The sequence below is a fragment of the Canis lupus genome (genome assembly GCF_048164855.1).
Source record: "Canis lupus baileyi chromosome Y unlocalized genomic scaffold, mCanLup2.hap1 SUPER_Y_unloc_7, whole genome shotgun sequence".
Lineage (NCBI taxonomy): Eukaryota > Metazoa > Chordata > Mammalia > Carnivora > Canidae > Canis > Canis lupus.
This window is the reverse complement of record NW_027326475.1, coordinates 83531-107338: the sequence shown is the minus strand read 5'-3', so window position 1 is coordinate 107338 and position 23808 is coordinate 83531. Positions and strand designations below refer to the sequence as shown.

At 38.5% G+C, this 23808-nt stretch overlaps 1 protein-coding gene and 1 long non-coding RNA gene across 7 annotated transcripts in view; one reads left to right on the top strand and one right to left on the bottom strand.

The window, feature by feature from the left end:
- Positions 1–741: 741 nt before the first annotated feature.
- LOC140629720 (uncharacterized) lies at positions 742–15977 on the bottom strand. Of its 2 annotated transcripts, none has more exons than XR_012027526.1 (4): positions 15931–15977; positions 11910–12076; positions 3988–4138; positions 742–984 (listed from the first exon to the last, which is right to left on the bottom strand). It is a non-coding gene; the product is annotated as an uncharacterized lncRNA (long non-coding RNA). The 2 variants fall into 2 exon arrangements; XR_012027525.1 differs by having other exon boundaries at positions 15898–15947.
- The window catches only part of LOC140629719 (cullin-4B-like), a 73214-nt gene continuing 65369 nt past the window's right edge, over positions 15964–23808 (top strand). For 4 of the 5 annotated variants that reach the window (XM_072819304.1, XM_072819305.1, XM_072819303.1 and 1 more), the window contains exons 1-3: positions 15964–16069; positions 18223–18441; positions 22133–22248. In XM_072819304.1, coding sequence (XP_072675405.1) covers positions 18237–18441; positions 22133–22248 — 321 coding nt within the window. In that variant the 5' untranslated portion in view covers positions 15964–16069; positions 18223–18236. Of the gene's footprint in view, positions 16195–18222; positions 18442–22132; positions 22249–23808 lie in introns of all 5 variants that reach the window. The other variant, XM_072819302.1, reaches the window with a different exon arrangement.

The window sequence follows — 23808 nt, the reverse complement described above, 5'->3', positions numbered from 1 at the left end:
TCAATGCATTATATGTAGAAAAAAACAGAACAGGAGAGATTGGAAATTCTTATCCAATGGATGTTCAAAGGGGATATTTTACACAGCAAATTTGTCTGGTCAGGACACGTGGGGTGGGCAGAGTTTTCTGCTGGTCCTCTGGGAAAGGGCTCCCACACTGGGACTGAGGCAAACTTGAGCCAGAAGGGTAATACTGCTGGTGTGCTTGGGTGTGGGACCTATTATAAGCAAGTAAGGCAGTCGTTGGCATTGTGCTTTACTGGAGGTATGTGGCTCTGTGTTTATGCAGAGGTACAGGGGAGGGAAAGGGTCCCAGCTAGCTCCTTTGTCCTTGGAGATGGATCTCTGGTGCTTGCTGCTCTCAGAGAAGCACTCCAAGGAGAGCAAATTATCTGTCTCCTGTGTGTCCCAAGTATTTTTCAGATCACTGTTCCTGTGCTATCTGGCTCCAGTTGCTCTTTGCCTGCCTTCTCTCCAGGAGCAGAACAGTGTCCTCTGGATCCCATCCCCCAGCCCAGCATAGTGGCTTGTAAAATTCTAGGTTTGGGACCCCTGAGTGATCAGTGGCTGAACATCTGCCTTCAGCTCAGGGAGTGATTCTGGGGTCTGAGATTGAGTTCTTCATGGGGCTCCCCGCAGAACTCCCCTCCCTCTGTGTCTCTACCTCTCTCTCTGTGTGTCTCTCATAATCAAGTAAATACAATATTTTTTAAAAACAAAAAATAATAACAAAACTCTAGATTTTAGGGACATGGTGTGGGCAAGGATCTTCACTGGTTTTCTGGGGCTGAGGGAGGTTTCAGACAGAAGGGCAGTCATGTCAAATCACAGGTGTGTGGGACTGAAGCATTTCTTCCCCACACCATGTCTCTACATTTCCCACCTTCTTCAGTGTACCTTCTTCTTGCCCTTCAGTTGTGGAGTTTGTTCTTTCTGTCTTCAGGTCCATACTAGGGTATTTAGGATGATTTGGTTGTTATCCACCTGTGGTAGAAGGATAAGAAAACCCTAGGGTCCTATATCATCATCATCTTAGCTCTTTCTCCACTTTCTTTGTTTTAAAAACAACAAACAACAACAACAACAACAACAACACCCTTAATTTCAGTGTTCATTCTATTGTTCCAATCTCCATTTCATTAATTTCTTCTGAATACTGTTACCTTCTTCCTTCTAACTTTGGTCTTAGATTGTTTCTTATTTTCTAGGTTCTTCTTTTTCCTTCTTGCCTTGCCTTTATTTTTATTTTTAGTATATTTTTAAATTTGATTTTGACTTGCCAACATATAGTATAACACTATACTCATCCTGTGATGTGCTCATCCTGTCCAGTACCCCCCCTCAGTCCCTAGGTTCTTGAGGTATAAAGTCAGGTTGCTTATTGATCTTCTCTTTAAAAAATTGGTATTTATTGCAGAAAAATTCTTTCCTAGAATTGTTTTTCTGCATTCCCTAGGTTTAGAATAGAAACATGCTTTATTGGTATTTCATTTGTTTAAACATATTTCCTATGTCCCTTATAAGTACTTTTTGGACTTACTGGTTGTTCAGGCAAATATTGTTGGTTTTCCACATACTTGTAATTTCCTGGTCTATCTCCTGTTATTGATTTCTAATTTCATGGCTTTGTGGTCAGAAAAGGAGCTTCATATGATCTCAATCTCCTTAAATTTGCTGAGAATTGTCTTGTGGCCTCTCATACAAACTATTTTGGAGAATGTTCCATGCCAACGTGAAGAGAATGTGTATTCCACTATTGTTGAATGGATTGTTCTATAAATGTCTGCTAGGTCCACTGGGTCTACAGCATCTTTCAGATCCAAGCTTTTGTGTTTATGATCTCTGAATGACTTATGCATTTATTGGCAGCTTGGCTCACTGGCTTGTCTGCCTTCCTCCCTCCCTCCCTTCCCTCCCTCCCTCCCTCCCTCCCTCCCTCCCTCCCTCCCTCCTTCCCTTCCCCCTTCCCCGCTTCCCTCCCTCCCTCCCTCCCTCCCTCCCCCCCTTTCCATCCTCCCTCCCTTCCTCCCTCCTACCTCCCTCCCTTCCTCTCTCCCTCCCTTCCCTCCCTCCCCCTTCCTCCTTTCCCTCCCTCCCCTCCCTCCCTTCCCTCCCTCCTTCCCTTCCTTCTATCCTTTCTTTTTGATGGTCTCTCTCAGTTAAAATCTTTTTGTTTTGAGATACATCCATTTGCTTATTTTTCCTTCTGTTTACCCTGAGAAAACATTTTCTAAAAACATCGCTAAGATAAATGTCAAAGAGCTTAAAGTCTATGTTTCCTTGCGGAGTTTTATAGTTTTCAGTCTTACATTTATTTCTTAATCCATTTTTATTCTATTTTTGTGTATAGAGTAAGAAAATAGCCCAGTTTCATTCTTTTGCGTGCACCTCGCACTTTTCCCAATACCACTTAGAGAAGAAAGTATCTTTCTGAGCTGTATTTTCTTACCTCCTTTGCCATACATAAAATGATGATATAAGTGTGAACTAATTTCTGGGCTCTGTACTCTTGAGCTGTCTGTTTTTTGGGCCAGTATCATACTGCTACAATCACTATTAGTATTGCAGTATATATCCAAATCCAAGAGGGAGATACCTCCACGTTAGCTTTTCATTCTGAATATGGCTTTTCTACACATCCATGCCAGTACCTGTTTGTTCTTGTGGAGTTAATTTTAGGCTGTGGAAATTTAGGCAGGTGTGAGATGAAATTACTTTTTAAAAAAAAATTTAAATTCAATTGGCCAACATATAGTACATCAATAGTTTCAGATGTAGCTTTCAAGAATTCATCAGTTGTGTATAACATGCAGTGCTCATTACATCACGTGCCCATCACCCAGTTACCCTACCTCCCCCCCCCTTCATCTCCCCTACGGAACCCCTCAGTTTTCTTCTCAGGAATAAGAGTCTCTCATGGTCTGTCTTCCTCTCTGATTTTTCTCCATTCAGTTTCCTCTCCTCCAATAATCACTTGCAGTGTTTCTTATCTTCTGCATATGAGTGAAACCATATGATAACTGAGTGGTTATCACTGAATGACTATTTCACTTAGCATAATACCATACAGGTCCATCTACATCAGTGTAAGTGGGAGGTATTCATTCTTTCTGATGGAGGAGTACTATTCCATTATATACATCTACATATCACATATACACACTCTGACACACCACATCTTCTTTATCCATTCATCTGTCAATGGACATAATGGCTCCTTCCACAGTTTGGATTGTGAACATTGCTGCTATGAACACTGGGGTGCACGTGCCCCTTTGGATCACTACATCTGTATCTTTGGGGTAAATAAGTGGTAGTGCAATCGCTAGGTGGTAGGGTAGCTCATTTTTAACTTGAGTAATATCCACACTGCTCTCCAAGTGGCTGCACCAGCTTGCATTCCCACAAACAGTGCAAAAGGATTCCTTTCCCCACATTCTCTGCCACCATTTATTTTTCCCGTCTGTTGACTTCAGCCATTCTCACTGGTATAAAGTGGTGTATCTCTGTGCCTTTGATGTGTATTTCCCTGAAGGCAAGTGAAATGGAGCATTGTTTCATGTACCTGTTGGCCATTGTTTCTGTTGGCCATCTGTCGGTTTTTTGTTTGTTTGTTTGTTTGTTTTGCAGAAATGCCTGTTCCTGTCTTCTTCATTTCTGCCCATTTCCTGACTGGATTATTTGGTTCAGGGCTGTTGAGTTTGATAAGTACCTTTCTTCAGAATTTTATTTATTTATTCATATCACACACACACACAAACACAAACACACAGAGGGAGAGAGAGGGGCAGAGGGAGAGGGAGGCTCCATGCAGGGAGCCCAATGTGGGACTCAACCCTAGGACTCCTGGATCACTCCCTGAGCCAAAGGCAGATGCTCAACCACTGAGCCACCCAGGTGTCCCTAACAAGTTCTTTGTACATCTTGGATACTAGCCATCTATCTGATCTGTCATCTGCAAATAACTTCTCCCATCCTGTAGGTTACCTTTCAGTTTTGTTGACTGTTTCTGTTGTTGTGCAGAAGATTTTTATCTCGTTGAAATCCCAAAAGTTCATTTTTGCTATTGTTTCTCTTGGCTTTAGAGAGGTGTGTAGCAAGAAGTTGCTGTGGCTGAGATCATAAAAGTTGCTGCCGCCTTATTAAAAAGAAGAGAGAGAAGACTCAAATTAATAAAATCATGAATGAGAAAGGAAGATCACTACCAACACCAAGGAAATACAAACAATTTTAAGAACATCGTATGAGCAGCTATATGCCAATAAATTAGTCAATCTAGAAGAAATGGATGCATTTCTGGAAAACCACAAACTACCGAAACTGGAACAGGAAGAAATAGAAAACCTGAACAGGCCAATAACCAGGGAGGAAATTGAAGCAGTCATCAAAAACCTCCCAACACACAAAACTCCAGGGCCAGACATCTTCCCTGGGAAATTCTATCAACATTGAAAGAAGAAACAACACCTATTCTACTAAAGCTGTTTGGAAAGATAGAAAGAGATGGAGTACTTCCAACTCATTCTATGAGGCCAACATCAACTTAACTCCAATACCAGACAAAGACAACAACATAAAGGAGAATTACAGACCAATATCCCTGATGAACATGGATGGAAAAATTCTCAACAAGATACTAGCCAATAGGATCCAACAATACATTAAGAAGATGATTCACCATGACCAAGTAGGATTTATCCCTGGGATGCAAGCTGGTTCAACAACTCGTAAAACAATCAATGTGATTGATCATATCAGCAAGAGAAAAAACAAGAAACATATGATCCTCTCAACAAAGATAAACTCAAAATGGATGATATATCTAAATGTGAGACAAGATCCCATCAGAATCCTAGAGGAGAACACAGGCAACACCCTTTTTGAACTTGGCCACAGCAACTTCTTGCAAGACACATCCATGAAGGCAAAAGAAACAAAAGCAAAAATGAATTATTGGGACTTCATCAAGAAGCTTTGGCACAGCAAAAGAAACAGTCCACAAATCTAAATGACAATCTACAGAAGGGGAGAAGATATCTGCAAATGACATATCAGATAAAGGGCCAGTATCCAAGATCTATAAAGAACTTATTAAACTCAACAGCAAAGAAACACACGATCCAATCATGAAATGGGCAAATGACATGTGAGGAAGACCTAGACATGGCCAAGAAGCACATGAGAAAATGCTCCACACCACTGGCCTTAAGGGAAATACAGATCAAAACCACAATGTGATACCACCTCACGCCAGTGAGAATGGGGAAAATTAACAAGGCAGGAAACCACAAATGTTGGAGAGGATGTGGAGAAAGGGGAACCCTCTTGTACTGTTGGTGGGAATGTGAGCTGGTGCAGCCACTCTGGAAAACTGTGTGGAGGTTCCTCAAAGAGTTAAAAATAGACCTGCCGTACGACTCAGCAATTGCACTGCTAGGGATTTACCACAAAGATACAGATGCAATGAAACACGGGGACACCTGCACCCCGATGTTTCTAGCAGCAATGTCCACAATAGCCAAACTGTGGAAGGAGCCTCGGTGTCCATCGAAAGATGAATGCATAAAGAAGATGTGGTCTATGTATACAATGGAATATTAATCTGCCATTAGAAACAACAAATTCCCACCATTTGCTTCTACATAATGGAACTGGAGGGTATTATGCTGAGTGAAATAATTCAATCGGAGAAGGACAAACATTATATGTTCTCATTCATTTGGGGAATATAAAAATAGTTTTCACTAAGGGAATAAAGGGGAAAGGAGAAAAATGAGTGGGAAATATCAGAAAGGGAGACAGAACATGAGAGACTACTAACACTACTAACACTGGGAAACGAACTAGGGGTGGTGGAAGGGGGGGTGGGTGGTGGGTGGGGGTGACTGGGTGATGGGCACTGAGGTGGGCAATTGATAGGATGAGCACCGGGTGTTTTTCTATATGTTGGCAAATTGAACACCAATAAAAAATAAATTTATATAAAAAATAAAAAGCGTTATGCCCTCGTTAAAATTTTTTTTATAAAGTTGTTGCCTCTGTTCTTCTCTAGGATTTTTTTTAAAGATTTTATTTTTTAAATTTTTATTTATTTATGATAGTCACAGAGAGTGAGAGAGAGAGAGGCAGAGACACAGGCAGAGGGAGAAGCAGGCTCCATGCACCGGGAGCCCGACGTGGGATTCGATCCCGGGTCTCCAGGATCGCGCCCTGGGCCAAAGGCAGGCGCCAAACCACTGCGCCACCCAGGGATCCCCTTCTCTAGGATTTTGATGGATTTCTGTCTCACATTTAGGTCTTTCAACCATTCTGAGGTTATCTTTGTGCCTGGTGTAAGAGAATGGTTCTTTTGCAAGTGGCTATCCAATTTCCCCAACACCATTTGTTCAATATTCTCTTTTTGGCATCATATATTCTTTCCTGCTTTGTCAAAGATGAGTTGGCCATAGAGTGAGGGTCCATTTCTGGGTTCTCTATTCTGTTCCACTGACCCATGTGTCTGTTTCTGTGCCAGTACCCTACTGTCTGGATGATCACAGCTTTGTAATACAGCTTGAAGCCAGGCATTGTGATGCCACCAGCTTTGTTTTTCTTTTTCAACATTCCTCTGGCTATGTCAGGGTCTTTTCTGGTTCCATGTAAATCTTAGGATAATTTGTTCCAAGTCTGTGAAAAATGTCCATGGTATTTTGAAAAGGATGGCATTGAACGTGTAGATTGCTCTGAGCAGCACAGACCTTTTCACATTTGTTCTGCCAATCCGTAAGTGTGGAATGTTTTTCCATCTCTTTGCGTCATCCTCAATTTCTTTTAGAAGTGTTCTGTAGTTTTTAGGGGACCTTTGCCTCTTTATTTAGGTTTGTTCCTAGGTATCTAATGGGTTTTGGAGCAATTGTCAATGGGATCAATTCCTTAAAGTCTCTGACTTCTGTCTCATTGTTAATGTATGGAAATCCAAATGATTTCTGTGCATTGATTTTGTGTCCTGTCACTTTGCTGTATGAGTGCTAGCAGTTTTGGGGTGGAGTCCTATGGGTTTTCCATATGCTGTATCATGTTGTGTGCAAAGAGTGAGAGTTTGCTTCTTCTTTGCCCAACATGAATGTCTTTTATTTCTTTTTGTTGTCTGATTGCTGACTTGTCTGATTGTTGTCTGACTGGCTGAGACTTTTAGCACTATGTTGCACAACTGGGCTGAGAGTGGGCATCTCTGTCACGTTCCTGACCTTAGGGGAAAAGCTCTCAGTTTTTCCACTTTGAGAATAATACTTATGGTGGGCTTTTCACAGAGGGCTTCTATGATACTGAGGTATCCTCACACTGTGGAGAGTTTTGATCAAGAAATGATGCAGTACTTTGTCAAATACTTTTTCTGCATCAGTTGAGAGGATCCTATGGTTCTTGTCTTTCTCTTATTAATGTGAGTTATCACATTGACTTATTGTGAATACTGAACCACATCCTTACCCAGGAATGACTCCCATTTGCTCATGGTGAATAATCCTTGGAATGTTCTATTGGAGCCTATTGGCTAGTATCCTGGGGAGACTGTTGACGTCCATGTTCATCAGGGATATTGGTCTGTAATTCTCCTTCTTGATGGGGTCTTTGGTTTGAGTATCAAGGAAATGCTGGCCTCATAGAATGAGTTTGGAAATTTTCCTCCCATTTCTACTTTTTGAAACAGCTTCAGCAGAATAGGTATTACTTCTTCTTTAAATGTTGGTAGAATTCTCCTAGGAAGCCATCTGGCCCTGGATTTTTGTTTCTTGGGAGTTTTCTGATGACTGTTTCGATTTCATTGCTGGTTATTGGCCTGTGCAGGGTTTCTATTTCTTCCTGTTTCAATTTTGGTAGTTTATAAGTTTCCAGGAATGCATCTATTTCTTCCAGATTGCTTATTTTGTTGGCATGTAGTTGCTCACAGTAGGTTCTTAAAATCATTTGTATTTCCTTGGTGTTGGTCACGATTGCTCCTCTTTCATTCATGATTTTATTAATTTGGGTCCTTTCTCTTTTCTTTTTGATTACTCTGGCTCAGCGTCTATCTATCTCATTAATTCTCTCAAAGAAGCATCTCCTGGTTGTGTTGATCTGGTTTCTATTTCACTCATTTCTGCTCTAATCTTGATTCTTTGTCTTCTCCTGTTTGGGTTAGGCTTTATTTGTTGTTCTTTCTCCAGCACAGGTAGGTGTAAGGTTAGCTTGTGTATTTGAGATTTTTCTAATTTTTTTGAGAGAGGCTTGTGTTGAAATGTGCTTCCGTCTTAGGGACGCCTCTGCTATATCCCAGAGGTTTTGTACAGTTGTGCTCTCATTCTCCTTAGTTTGTATGAATCTTTTTAATTCTTCTTTAATTTCCTGGCTAACCCATTCATTCTTTACTAGGATGGACTTTAACCTCCAAGTGTTTGTGTTCCTTCCAAATTTCCTCTTGTGATCAATTGAGTTAAAATTTCAAAACACTGTGGTCTGAAAATATGCAGGGAAAAATCCCAATCTTTTGGTATAATTTAGACCTGATTTGTGACCCAGTATTTGATCTATTCTGGAGAATATCCTGTGTGTATTCAGGAAGAATGTAAACTCTGCTGCATTAGAATGGAATGCTTTGTATCGATCTGTGAAGTCCATCTGGGCCAGAGTGTCATTCAAAGTCCTTGTTTCCTTGTTGATCTTCTGCTTAGAATAATATGTCTATTGCTGTGAGTGTGGCGTTGAAGTCCCCCTACTATTAATGTATTATAGCCATATGTTTCTTTACTTTGGTTACTAATTGGTTGATATAATTGACTGCTCCCACGTTGAGGACCTAAATATTCGTAATTGTTGACTAGACCCTTTAAGCATGATATAATGTCCCTCTTCATCTCCAACTATAGACTATAGTTTAAAAATCTAATTTTTCTCATAAGAAAATTGCTATCCCAGCTTTCTTTTGAGGTCCATTTCCATGGTAAATGGTTCTCCCCCTGCCACACACACTCATTTCCAGTCTGATGGTGACTTTAGGTCTAAAATGGGTTCTTGTAGACAGCATATGGATGGGTTTTGCTTTTTATCCAGCGTGGTACCCTGTGTTTCTTAACTGGATCATTTAGCCCATTTACATTCAGAGTAACTAGTGAAAGATAGGAATTTAGTGCTGTTGTATTACCTATACAATCCCCGTTTCTGCAGATGGTCTCTGTTTCTTTGGGCTTCCCCTTCCCTTACAGGATCCCCCTTAACATTTCTTACAGGGCTCATTTACTGGTCACAATTTTTTTTTTATTTTTTTTTTTTAGTTTCTGTCTTTCCTAGGAACTCTTTATCTCTCCTTCCATTTTGAATGAAAGCCTTGCTGGATAAAGTATTCTGGCTACATGTTTTTCTCATTTTCTACCCTGAATATATCATCCCAGTCCTTTCTGGCCTGCCATGCTCTGTGGATAGGTCTGCTGTTAATCTGATATTTCTCCCTCTGTAGTTAGGAACCTTGTCTCAAGCTGATTTTAGAATTTTCTCTTTATCTCAGAAATTTGGAAGCTTCACCATTATAATTTGGCATCTTGATTAGTTTTGATGATTTTGGGAGGTTTCTCTCTATCTCTTGGATGTGAATGCCTGTTTCTTTCCCCAGTTTAGGGAAGTTCTTAGGTAAAATTTTCTCCAATACACCTCCTGGCCCTCTACGTCCCTCCACGCCCTCTGCAATCCCAGAGGATTTATAATGGATTTTATAACGGATTTTTTAAAAATAATAAGTTTATTTTTTATTGGTGTTCAATTTGCCAACATACAGAATAACAACCAGTGCTCATCCCGTCAAGTGCCCCCCTCAGTGCCCATCTCCCATTCACCCCCACCCCCCGCCCTCCTCCCATTCCACTACCCCTAGGTCGTTTCCCAGAGTTAGGAGTCTTTAGTTCTGTCTCCCTTTCTGATACTTCCTAACAATTTCTTCTCCCTTCCCTTCTATTCCTTTCACTATTATTTATATTCCCCAAATGGATGAGGCCATACAATGTTTGTCATTCTCCGAATGACTTATTTCACTCAGCATAATACCCTCCAGTTCCATCCACATTGAAGCAAATGGTGGGTATTTGTCGTTTCTAATGGCTGAGTAATATTCCATGTATACGTAAACCACATCTTCTTTATCCTCTAATGCATTTTTTAAAACTATCACTTAACTCTCAGAGCCTGTCCTTATAGACTCTTACTTGTTTTTATCTTTTCCTCAGCTTCCTTATGTCCCATCAACTTGTCTTCTAAGCCACTTTTTCTCTCTATTGAGAATAACTACTCTAGCTACTAGAGCATCCAGTTTAGACTGCATCTCAGAGTGTTTTAACACTCTGATTGTATCTCATTTCTGCACTATGAGGTTCTCTAGAGTCTTTCAAGTTTATTTTCATGTCCAGTTAGTAACTTTATAATTGTGATTCTGAATTCTGTCTCCAACATCTTACTTAAGTCCATATCCATTAGATCTGTGGCAGGGAACATTACCACTGATTCTTTCCTTTGTGGTCAATTCTTTCTTGGATGTATGAGTGTGCAGAGTCAAAAATAGCAACCATGACCCAAGCAGAATACTGGGCAATTCTGAGGAGGTCAGGAACCAGAAAATAAAAGGAAACGACAAGAAAAATAAAAGCAAATTTTTAAAAAGGGGGAAAGTAAGTGGGGGAAAGTGAATACAATCTCATACACGGACCAAATTGGCGATCCATTTGTTGCTGAGTGTATTTTGGTCTGTACATGTTAGAAGGTACTAAATTCCCAATTTACTTTTTAAAAAGCAATATATATCTATATAATAAAATTGAATATGGTGAAAGGATGCTTTATCTATCTACATATGTCTATAACATGTAAGTGTAAAATAGGAAAGTTAAAAAAGAAAAAAATAATAAAATAAAGGTTGATATAATTCTGTAGTGAAGACAAGAAAAGGGAAAGCATATTGGGTCATTTTAACCTAAAAGACAAAAAAAAAAAAATCATAAGAGAAAAACTTGCATTCTATGTTCTCCAATTCTGAAGCTTTCCACCACTGTTTGATCAATAAACCTGCTGTTTTCCTGTTATTCCAGAAGGTCTTCTGGGCGAGAAGCCTGTTGCAGTACATTCTCATGTGTCTGTGCCTGGGTGGAGATGCACCACCCCTTGCCAGGTGGCAGGGCTCAGTTTAAGTTGTTTGTGAGGTCTTTGCTCCCTGGAGGCCATGCCTCTCTAGAGGGTGAAATGGGAAAATACGGCTGTTCCCAGATCTCCAGTCCTGGAGTAGGGAGATCCCACTGTATGCCAAACTGCAGACTGCTAGAGAGCCCAGTCAGTCACTCAGATCCTTCCTTGATACAGGTGGGAGGGAGTGGGGGGATTTCATGTTTTGCCCTCTCCTGCATGTACCTGCTCCATCCCTCCTGAGGAACCAGAGCATTACCCTGCTTCTGTACATTGCAGGGCTCTGGCACAGAAAGAGTTCACTTTGGTGCAATGCACATCTGGTCTGCTTCTCCAGATGAGACTGGAGGTTGCTGTGTTCAGTCCTTTGCAGGGACCCAGCATGACAGCAGTTACCCCATCTGTCCACAGTTTGTAGTTTATGCAATAACAAGCTAAGTCTTCTTCCAGGCTCATAGACCTAAACCCATTTTCCCACTCCAATGCTTGAGAATTCTGCCAGCTTAGGCACCCATTTCTATTCCTCTAGGAATATTGAGACCTCACTGTCCCATCTGCGATTGTGCTGTTTCACCACTGAGGGAAATACCTCAGACGCAGATTTCTGAAGGTCTTGACTTTTGAGTCTCAGGACTGTACAGTTCTCTCCCAGCCCCTTACAAAGGCTCCCTGCCCCAGCCCATGCTGTTTATCTTCCCATATCTTCCCTCCATTTCTGCTCTTCTCAGTCCTACCTTTCAAGAAGTGGTCACTCCCATGTTTGTAGAGTTTCAGGTTTTGTTTCCTTTCAACGCAGGTTGAATTCATAGGTGTTCAGGATGTTTTGATAGTTATGTAGCTCAATTTGGCAACATCCCACACACTTGGGGAAGGTGAGTGTTCATTCACATGGTCTCACTTTCTGTGGGAGAAATCACAGGGTGATAAGATCTAAGTTCATATATATATATATACATATATATATATATATATATATATATATTATATATTATATATCCAAACTGGTATTTTTGTCTGTTTATCTTAATTATGTGGTGAAACTTCTTCTCCGGACTTCCTCAAGTGTTATGTTGTCTGTGGGTGATTGTCTAAGACAGGGTCCACAGACATATCTGAGATCTATGTGCATATTACTTGACACTGAGGTGGGTAAAAACTCCTCTTGGATCTCTTGGCATGTGATGCTGGAATGTACATCTCCAATAGAAGCAATTGTGTGCACAAATGGATGCCAATTTCTTCTGATTAGAAAGGACAACAAACAAAGATATTCATGTCATCATTCTTAAATGATCAATTCTATAGCAGTCAGTGCATCCACAATATTTTACCACTCTGCATTTCCAGTTATTCCATCATTGCAAATAAGAACTCCATATTCAGTAAAAATTCTTCAAATTGGAAAAAAGTAGAAGTATTTTGAAGGTACCATTGGTAGAGATGACCCAATGACCATTTACAAGCAACATTCATAAACACTATGTAGATAGCCTACTCTGGATTCTTTAACATTCTGTACGTGGCTAATAGTCCAAAGGAAATCTTTTCCCACCTTTGCTAAGTAAAATTGAGAACCATTACTTGTATTGTTAACTTAGATTCTTTTGTGACCCAACTATTGAAGACTAGAGTATGGAAGAAAGATAAATGAGTGTTTGGGAGGCACGCCCTTTTTAAAAAAAAAAATTTTTTTTTTTTGAATTGGAGTTCAATCTGCCAACATATAGCGTTACACCCAGTGCTCATCCTGCCAAGTGCCCCTGCTCAGTGCCCATCACCCAGTCACCCCAACTCCCCTTCCAACTCCCCTTCCACTACCTCTCGTTCCTTTCCCAGGGTTAGGTGTGTCTTATGTTTTATCACCCTCACTGATATTTTCACTCATTTTCTGGGAGGCACTCCTGTAAAAGCTTGGATCAAACTATCCTATCACTAGACTGGAAGTAATTTCATTTCAGTTCATCAGACAGTGCATGGACGGAAGATATTTTCATGATGTCAGCAAGGCAAGGAGGTAATGTAGTTGTGGCAGTATATATCAGATACAAGAATTCTGGTAAGGTTCTCAAAGGATCAAAAAATTAATTGCAGGGTTTATGGAGAGTGTTGGGATATAGAGAAGGAAAGATTAAGTTTCTATCTGATCTAGCTGACTAGGACAAAATACTCCAGCTGTTTCATGCTCAAAATCATGTCCTATCTTTCAAACACCTGTTAAACTTGGAAGATGAAAAAAATACACATTTTGGATTTTCTTATAGGTTTTGTATTTCTTTTGGCTTTCCTCTTGACCTTCTCTCCCACTATAGAAGAATTTTATTACTTTTACAAATCAGTGAGAAAAGAAGTCTTTCTTTCTTTCTTTTATTTATTTATTTTTTTTGGTTTAGATTACGAGGAAAGAGAGGGTTTAAGTTGTATTGACGATGTTGAAATCTTAGTCACTCTTTCACCTGGATTTCAGAGGAAAAATGAAGTTCACTCATTAAAGCAATATATTGGTGAGGTAGATTGTCAAAAATATGATATGATTGTCTAAGAACAAAAACATGAGTACCACTGACTCCAGAACAGTCCATTGACTCGGTGTAACTTTTATCTCAACCTGCTAAATTCTTCAATCCAGAGAACATTTCTGTTATTCTAGGGATAAAGATGACTAATGCTTCCTTGTTGAGGGACATTTTTTATTATTATTTATGATAGTCACAGAGAGAGAGAGAGAGAGAGAGAGAGAGAGAGAGAGAGAGGCAGACACATAGGCAAGGGAGAAGCAGGCTCCACGCACTGGGAGCCGACGTGGGATTCGGTCCCGGGTCTCCAGGATCGCGCCCTGGGCCAAAGGCAGGCGCCAAACTGCTGTGCCACCCAGGGATCCCTTTTTTTTTTTTTTTTTCAATCTGAAGAGTACAGCTCTGTATGTGCAATTGTTTTATTTTTTGTTTTTCCCTTTTTAAAAATAAATTTATTTTGTATTGTTGTTCAATTTGCCAAGATACAGAATAACACCCAGTGCTCATCCCGTCAAGTGCCCACCTCAGTGCCCGTCACCCAGTCACCCCCCCCCCCCGCCCGACCCCCCGCCGCCCACCTCCCCTTCCACCACCCCTAGTTCGTTTCCCAGGGTTAAGAGTCTTTCATGTTCTGTCTCCCTTTCTGATATTTCCCAGTTATTTTTTCTCCTTTCCCTTAAGGGACATTAATATTAACAATTTAGAGATTTAATAGCCTAACAGAAATTGAGGCGGACTTGGTGAAAAAGTCAAAAGTTTTTCAACCTGACTCTTGTTTTCCCTGGGAAATATGAGGGTCAGTATTTCATTCCATCTTCCTCAAGGTTGGAAACATGATTCACTTCACTTATTGAATATTTATTGTGCTAAGTAAGATTTTGAGGGATGGGAATATAGATGGCAATAAAAAGAGATAAAAGGCCTGAGCTTTATGATCTCACATTTTCTATAATGCCTTTGCTGTTATGAAGGAATGTAGGAGTGAGAATTAAAATAATCCATAACATTTTTAAGGTCAACAAAGGTACAGAGTAGTAGTATGTGTTATGTGAAAAGAAAGAAAAAAAAATTGGTATTATTTAGAGTGCAGTTAGTTAACATGACAGTGTAATATTGGTTTAAGGTGTACAATATATTGATTGAAATATTTTTTCAAGGGGTTGCCTGGGTGGCTGAGCGGTTTAGCGCCTGCCTTTGGCCCAGGGCGGGGGTCCTGGGGTCCAGGGATGGCGTCCCCCGTCGAGCTCCCTGCGGGGAGCCTGCATCTCCCTCTGCCTGTGTCTCTGCCTCTCTCTCTCTCTCTCTGTCTCTCTATTTCTCTCATGAATAAATAAAAACAAAATCTTTAAAAAAAGTAAAAAAATTTTTTTTTTCATAAGTGGATATGTACTTATGTTTAGATACATTAACTTTCATTGATTTAAAGGATTTAGTAACACAAAGTAGCAATATAAAATGGTGAGAGTAGCAATTACTGGCAGGCATTCAGATGCACCTGGGGAAAATGTTAATTACGTTTTCTAGCAAAATGAATTAATAATAGAAATGAAATGTTTCATTTACGCACGTACATGAAAATTCACAATGTTTACCCATACTGTTTATTGTGGTCCTAATAGAGGTTAATTTAAATAACAAAATTACCAGGACTTCGAGAACACACATAAAAGCTAATCAGAATAATTCTTTTTTTTTTTTTTTTTTAAGGGTGAAGGAGTTTATATCTTTAATTAAGCTGCGAGATGGTAATTGTTCCCTGTATCATCACTGATAACTTCGTTAGATACTGTCTAAGAAAGCAGTGGATGGAGAGGCTGAAGCATTAGGATATGCAATTGATTCATTTCTGTTCCACTACATTTCTGTTCTGTTTCTGGTCATTTAAATAAGTCAGTGCGAGGGGGATCCCTGGGTGGCTCGGTGGCTGAGCGTCTGCCTTCGGCCCAGGGCGTGATCCTGGAGTCCCGGATCGAGTCCCCCATCAGGCTCCCTGCGTGGGGCCTCCTTCTCCCTGCTCCTGTGTCTCTGCCTCTCTGTCCATGTCTATCATAAATAAACAAATCTTTAAAAATAATAAATAAGTAAATGTGTACATTTGGGGGCTCAGTAATGTACCCCAAGGTGCTTTCCTTTTTTTCCCCCCAAGACTAATGATCTGGTAATTGTAGGCTATGTTTCCATAGACATGGCTATAGCGCCTCTCTCTTACCCCTTGCAGTGCCCAGGATAAAACTTTGCTTACCATCCGTCGGTCATAATGGGATTTTAGACTCCCGTCATTTCCGGTGGAGACCGGTTGAAGTCTCGCATCGCGAGACCGTGGGGCCGTGGGGTAGTCCACCGGCGGTCGTTGCTGAGGTAGTTTTCCATCTTTTAGAGAGGCAAGTACTTTGCGCCCCAGCATCCAAAATGTGTAAATTATTACTAGTTCGTTATGCCTTAATCTTGAGAGTAACTTGTTGGTATTTTAGGTCACAGTGGTTAACAGGCTTCTGTCGTTGGCTTTGTAAGTGACTCTTTAAGAATGTGAATATTTATTTTCTTTATTGACCTTGCTTCCATCTTTTCGTTTTCGAGTGAACATCCTATTTTTCTCAGCCTTTCTCCTTTCCGTTTTTCTTTGCCTCTCTCTCTATATTGTGCGCCTTTTCAAGTTTGTTTTTCATTATATCTGATTTGAGCGTGTCTTCGACTCTTAGTTTGCCCGTCCATGCTGTGCCTTTAGTGCAGTTTATACGGGTATTTCACTTTGTATTTCTTAGGTTTCCACAGTTTCGTGTGGTTTCTCTCATATTTACACAAGTTGTTACTTTTATTTGTACATTTTGGTTTTTTATTTATTTATTTATTTATTTTTATGATAGTCACACAGAGAGAGAGAGAGAGGCAGAGACACAGGCAGAGGGAGAAGCAGGCTCCATGCACCGGGAGCCCGACGTGGGACTCGATCCCGGGTCTCCAGGATCGCGCCCTGGGCCAAAGGCAGGCGCCAAACCGCTGCGCCACCTGCGCCACCCAGGGATCCCCATTTTGGTTTTCTTTTTAATCCAGTTTTAAATCTCTGACTTTTTATGTACCCATTTTTTTTTTTTTATGTTCATCTGTTTCCATTTTTCGATGTCCTGTTTTTTATTTTAATGCTTTTATGTGGTAATCATCACTGGTTTCTTTCTGTTGATGTCATTTAGTTTGTTCATATACGTGTCCTCTCCAGTTCTTGAAGTACTTTGTTTTTCCCTACTTCTATTCTTTCCCTACTTCTATGTTAGGGAAAAGAGTTCTACAAATATAGAATGTTTACCTTGTGTCTCTGTATCTTCATGACACAAGTACTATTTTATTTGTTTTTTTGACTTTTCATATTTTTATCCCTCAGAAATATAGCCTGCATTTCATTCTCTGAGTCTTTTGTCTTTTCATTTTCTTTGTGTTAATGTCTTTATTTCTTCATGCCTGCTTTTAAAAATGTCTTGTTGAGCTTCTCGTACATTGCACGTTTGTTAGCGTCCACCATTGCTTCCCTCTCTTCCCCTGAATTTCTCTCGTGTTTATCCATATATTCATTTCTATCATAGTTTCTTTATGCCTTTCTCATTATGTGAGTAAATATTCTTTGCCTGATTCTTTTTTCTCTTTGGTTTTTCCCCACCATATTGTACAACCCCCTTTCTTACTGCTTCTACTGGTTTCCCGCCTTTAAACCCTTACTAGATGCAACTTTCTGCCCATGCATCAGTTTTTACTATTTTCTCATTTTCCATCTTATCTCTCAGACTTGCCATATTTTCTGCACCTTTATGATGAATATTTCATGAGAGTCCAGAGCGTTGTGTCTTTTGTGTACCCCTATATCTCATGTGTTCCAAACACCTGAATGGTACACAATAAATAAAAATCTTGTGCTCTGCCTTTCCTGACTTTCTATACTTCATTTCTTCTTGTCTGTTTAATATTTTTTAGCCATTCCTATGGTTTGTCTTTGTCTCTTTTCCTCTCAGGGTAGCTCTTTGTTGCAACAGGTTCTGAAATTTACATTTATGGGTGCCTTGCACTTTTCTTTCTTTCTGAGTCTGTTTCCATTTTCTGTCTGGAGTTTCTTTTATTTATGTATTTATTTTTTATGTATTTATTTATTTTTACCTTTTTACTTCCCGTTTTCTCTTGTTCTCTGATCTTTGTTCTTTCCTTGGCATATATGCCCTCTACACGTTACTCTAAAAAATATTCAGGATTATTTTCTCATTTACTACTACATTACCACTTCTTGTTTCAGTTTTCTTTTTCTTCTTCTTCTTCCTTTTTTTTTTTTTTTTTTGACTTTGCTCTTGATTATTTTTCTCTCTTGTTTAGATGGTTATTCATTTTTTCACACTGAGACCCTGGGGTAACAACCAGAGCCAAAGGCAGATACTTAACTGAGCATCCAAGTTGCTGTTATCTCCTCCTGTTCCTAAATTTCCTTCCTTAAGTCAGACTTCTTAAATCCAGCAGACAAAATTATAAACTGGAATTTTTATTTATTTATTTTTTACAGGACTTAATGTGAACATGGCTGAGGAAGACTCATTCTCATCATCTGCTACTACCTCTCAGGAACAAGAACAACTTGAAAACAGAAACTTGATAGTTCCCTCTGTGGCTGCAGACCATCACACAGATGACTTGACTGAAGCCTCCACAACTCTGTCTGGTTTTGCCGGTGTCAAGCTTGGCACAGGCTCTGTCAAGAAATTAGTAATCAGAAACTTTAAAGGTAACATAATGATCATTTTATAAAGATTTCAGTTTTAGCTCCACATTTCCTATTGCTGCTTTTTGATTTTTGAATTCTGAGAGATAAAGTTTTATTTTTTGTGGCACAGGTAAATTTTAGAAGATTTAGGAACATTGCTTTCCCAGCCACGATATAATCGTAACCCGTGACCTTTGGAAATTTGCTCCGTGCTTCACTTTTTTGTTTCCCTCTAAAATACATTTTCAGTTCTCTCTTAGATTTTGAAATACATTCTAGACTTCCAAACCTTTGTAGATTAGTTTCCCATCTTTTTAGTGACTAGATCTGTGTTATAGTGAAAAGTGGTCTTACACAGATAGTCAAAAAAGCAACAATTTAATTATTTGCTGACATAAAATATGTGGTAAAAATAATACACTTGGATGTGAATAATAAAATAATAAATAAGATCTAGTAGTAAGAATAAATGGATTTTATGCATTTAAAAATTTTTGAGAAGGGCAGCCCCGGTGGCTAGGCCGTTTGGCACCGCCTTCAGCCCAGGGTGGGATCCTGGAGACCCAGGATGGAGTCCCATGTCGGGCACCCTGCATGGAGCCTACTTCTCCTTCTGCCTTCGTCTCTGCCTCTCTCTCTCTTTCTCTCTCTCTCTCATGAATGAATAAATAAAATCTTTAAAAAGAATAAAAATAAAAAAATAAAATTTTTGAGGAAATATTAATATAAAAATTAGAGACTCAACAATTACTGAATCAAGTTTTTTCACGTAAGGTTTTTAAAAGTAAATCCTTACATTTGTATTTTTTTATTTTATTTATTTTTTAAGGATTTATTTATTTATGAGAGAGAGAGAGAGAGCGAGAGAGAGAGAGAGAGGCAGAGACACAGGAGGAGGGAGAAGCAGGCTACATGCCAGGAGCCCGACACGGGACTTGATCCCGGGACTCCAGGATCATGCCCTGGGCCAAAGGCAGGCACCAAAGTGCTGAGCCACCCAGGGATCCCCACATTTGTATTTTAAAAACCAACATTTTTGATATCCCATTAGGTTTCTCATTGTTTATACAGTTTAAAGGATGTATTCCAGCCTTGTTACTATCTTTAACTGTGAGGAATTTTGTTTGTTTAGAAATTCTCATATTCACTTCTTGTCTGCTTACAAAGTACAACTCTTGATTGTAGGGAAAATCTCAAATATTACAGAATTTCTGTAGAACACCCCACATTCTGTAGAACTTTTCAAAAATGTTTTTAATATTTTGCCCCCTAGTGGTTTTCTGTTTTATCTGTCTAGAACCTAGTGCATGCTACTAGGTGTATTACGCAGAAGTTTGACTTTCAATTGTTGCAACTGTAAAAAAGCAATCTTTAGGAATATTTCAAATAACATGAATTCATATTATATTCATGCGTCGTTGAATGAATGAAAATTAGGACTTCCAATATCTTTTGGTATATTTCAATATTTGTAGGATAAATTTCAGCAACTGAAATGCCTTGGTCTATACCTCTTGTTTTCGTTTTTTTTTGTTTTGTTTTCGTTTTTTAGTCGGTATTAGTCGATATTAGTAATTTGATCTGCTTTTTTTTTCATAGTTAAGGTTTAGCTGTATTAAATATCTCTTAAAGTTATTTAAATAATTTTGACTAATTTCACATTCCTACATGAAGGATTTAAAAAATATGCCTTTCTGTTTCACATTTTTAACACTAAAAACAAATTTAGAAAATACTCTAGTGCATTGAGTTGGAAGATTGAAATAGTATTCTACTGTTTTGAGTATCATCATACGGACTTTTGATTTTTTTGCTGACTTTTTTATATGAACTTGTAGATTTGAAGCAACACTTCCTCTTCTTTTCTCATGATATAATTAATAATGGTTTTTAGGCTTTTAAAATAACTCATTCTTTCAGGGGAAATTTTGTATAATAGTAAATTTCTTGAGAGTGAATGTGATGATTAAAAACAAAGCAAAACAAAACAAAACAAAACCTGAGGCACTCGGGTGGCTCAGTCAGATGGATGACTGACTTTTGATGTCATCTCAAGTCTTGGTCTCAGGGTCTTCAGTTCAGGCCTTCATTGGGCTCCATGCTGAGTGTGTAGACTCTCTTTTATTAGTTCTGCGCTTATATTTTTACTGAGGTGAAATTCACTTTACACAAAATTAGACTTTAACTGCTTTAAAATGGACACTTGTGGGTTTAGTAAATGACAATATTATGTAACTACCACCTGAGTCTAAACCTGAGACATTCTTTTAAATATTTTATTTATTTGAGGTAGGGGAAGGGAGATACCAAGAGAATGAATGAAAGAGTGTGTAAGGGGAGGGGCAGAGAGCGAGAGAGAAGCAGACTGGATTCTCAGCATGCTTGAGTGGGGCTCAATCCCAGGACCCTGAGATCATGACCTGAACTAAAACCAGGAGTCGGATGTTTAACTGACTGAGTCAACCAGACATCCCGGATTCTGAACTAAGTAATTTTAATCATTCTCATTTAGTCCTTTGTAATCACCTCAAACTGAAGCCCCATAAGCATAAACATTATCGTTTCCCTGCCCCTTCCTTTTGCTTTCCTATCTCCTCTCTACCAGATGGTCAGCAGTTTGCTTTCTGTCTCTATGGAATTACATATTCTGGATGTTTCATATAAATGAAATCATTCTGTAAGTGTCCTCTTCTGTCTGGCTTCTTTCACATAGTATAGTGCTTTTGGAGTTCATTCATGTTGTGTGGCATGTGTGATAGCTTCATTTTTATGGGCTAAATAAAACTCCATTGTATGGACATTCATGCTGCTATGAACATTTATGTCTAATATTTGTATGAATGCCTGGTTTTAATTCTCTGGCTGTATAGCAAGAAGGGAATTGTGAGGTTACATGGTAATTCTGTGTTTAACTAATTGAAAAACTGCTAAGGTTTCCCACAATTTTATATTCCCACCAGAAATGTACAAGTGCTCCGATATATCTACCTTCTCTCAAAAACTTGTCGTATGCTTCCTAGTAGGTGTAAAGTGGTTTATCATAATTTTACCTACATTTATCTATTTACTTACATTGACTGAGTTTTCATACGCTACTTGGCCATTTGTATAAATTCTTGAAAATGTCTCTTCACATTCTTTGCCTAGTTATTAATTGCATTTATCTTTTTTTGTAGTTGAATTGCAAGAGTTTTTATTCTAGGTGCTTGATACTTATCGGTTGTATGGTTAGCAAATATTTTCTCATATCCTCAGGGTTGTATTTTTGCTTTCTTGGTTTTTCATTTGGTGCACAAAAATTTTTACATTTTAGAGTAATGAGCTCCAAGAAATTTTCTTTTGTTGCTTATACTGTGGTGTCAAGAATGAATCTATTGCAAGATCCAGGATTATGAATATTTATCCCTATATTTTGTACCAAAATTTTGATAGATTTTTCTTTCATATCTATAGTCAGGCCTTTGATTTTGAATTATGTTTTGAATATGTTAGGTAGCAGTCTGTCTTCATTTCTTTAAATGTAGATATCTCGTTGTCCTAGTGTTATTTATTGGAGAGACACATTTTTACCTGCTCAGTGGTCTCCACACACCTGTTTAAAATAAATTTGTTTTAAGTGTATGATGATGTTACATTTCATCATTTGGACACCGTTAGTATTTGGCCATTGTCTCCTAAACATTTGATTCATAATCTTTTGTTTATTTATTAGATAAACCCTTGATACTGGAAAACTACACTGAAGAGGCATGGCAAAAACTAAAAGAAGCTGTGCAGGCTATCCAGAACAATACCTCTGTTCAGTACAGCTTGGAAGAACTCTATCAGGTGTGTGTTATTTTGGGATATATAAATACTCATTACTAGTAATGGAGACAGGACATATATTAGTAATTGTATTATATTTGCTTGCATCTATTTTATCATTATGCATTATAATCAGAGAATCCATCGAAGATTGCAATCATGAAGTTCAGTTTCTGAATTTATAATTGGTAGATTTATTTAGCTGCAGTTATGCTGTGTACACTCTGCTTTATGTATATTCTTATTCTTTGGTTATTTTAATTCAGTTTAATTTAGCAAGATTTTGTGTAAGTTTCTCTTGCTTTAAAAATAATCTAGAATGGCTTTTTATTAAAATTGGAGAGAAATGCATCGAATGACGAATGAACGTCAAGACTATCCAGGACCTTGTAAGTAGTTTACCCCATAAATAGATATTAGAAAGATAACTACATTGTTGAATACCAGTAGTTCTTTCTTTGTTTTATGTAGCATATTTACCTTTTTTCTCCATACAACTTTACATTAGCCCCCCCCCCAAAAAATATTTCTCAAAGGAATACAGTAGAATTTTGGAGCTGTTATTCAGACTAATTTTTTTAACTTGATTTACTCTTTTATAACAACATAATCACTATTCATTTCCTTCTTTTTGTTACGATCCTAGCTTCATTCTTTGTGTTTTCTGGACTCTTACAAATTACAAGCTGTTAGCATTTTTTGGTTAGTTTTCCTTTTTACTCAAATCATCTGTTTTATAGGTAGTTGTATACCTTGATCTCATGTTTTAAATTCTCCTATGTGCACAATTTGAAATGCTGAACCTCAGTTCTTTTATATGAATACTTTAATCCACACTATCAGCCGATAGTCCTGATAAAAGCATTTGGCAGGAGATTCTATTCTTTCAGGCCTCAGTTTTCTCATATTTTAAAGTGCTAATAATAACACTGTAGTATTTAGAGCACAGTGTAATTTTGTTAGGTATAAGATGATGTATGATTGAGATAAATCATTTGAAACAGTATCTAATAGAGAGCACCTAAGTAATTTTGAAGCAGTCACTCTTTTTTCTCTAGCTCCTCCTTTGGACACGTGGAATAGTTTTACACTCATATATGCCTTCTGTATATTATATGTACAGTCAGAAAATTATCCTTTTAGAGATATATGTGTATATTTTATAAATAGGATATTACTTATTCTCAATAAGTCTCGTACACTTAAGTATTTGTACTTACTCTCTTGAATGTGAAGTTTTTGTAGTATACATATTCTTTTATCCTTTTTTTATTACAGTGAAACAAACATAAGATATTATCATTTTAGGTTTACGTTTCATTGACATCAAGTACATTCACTGTGTTGTGCCATTACTAGCACTACCCTAGTTCAAGGACTTTTTTCATTCCCCAGAGGGGAAGCCCATGCCCATTAAGGATTCAGTCTCCATTCCCACCTCACCCGTCTTCTCAATTTCTTTTCTATATGTAGAGAGTTACCTAATCTTGGTATTTTGAATAGTGGGAATTATGCAACAGGCAAGCTTTTGGAACTACCTTTTTTCACACAGTATATATTTTCAAGGTTTGTTTATATTGT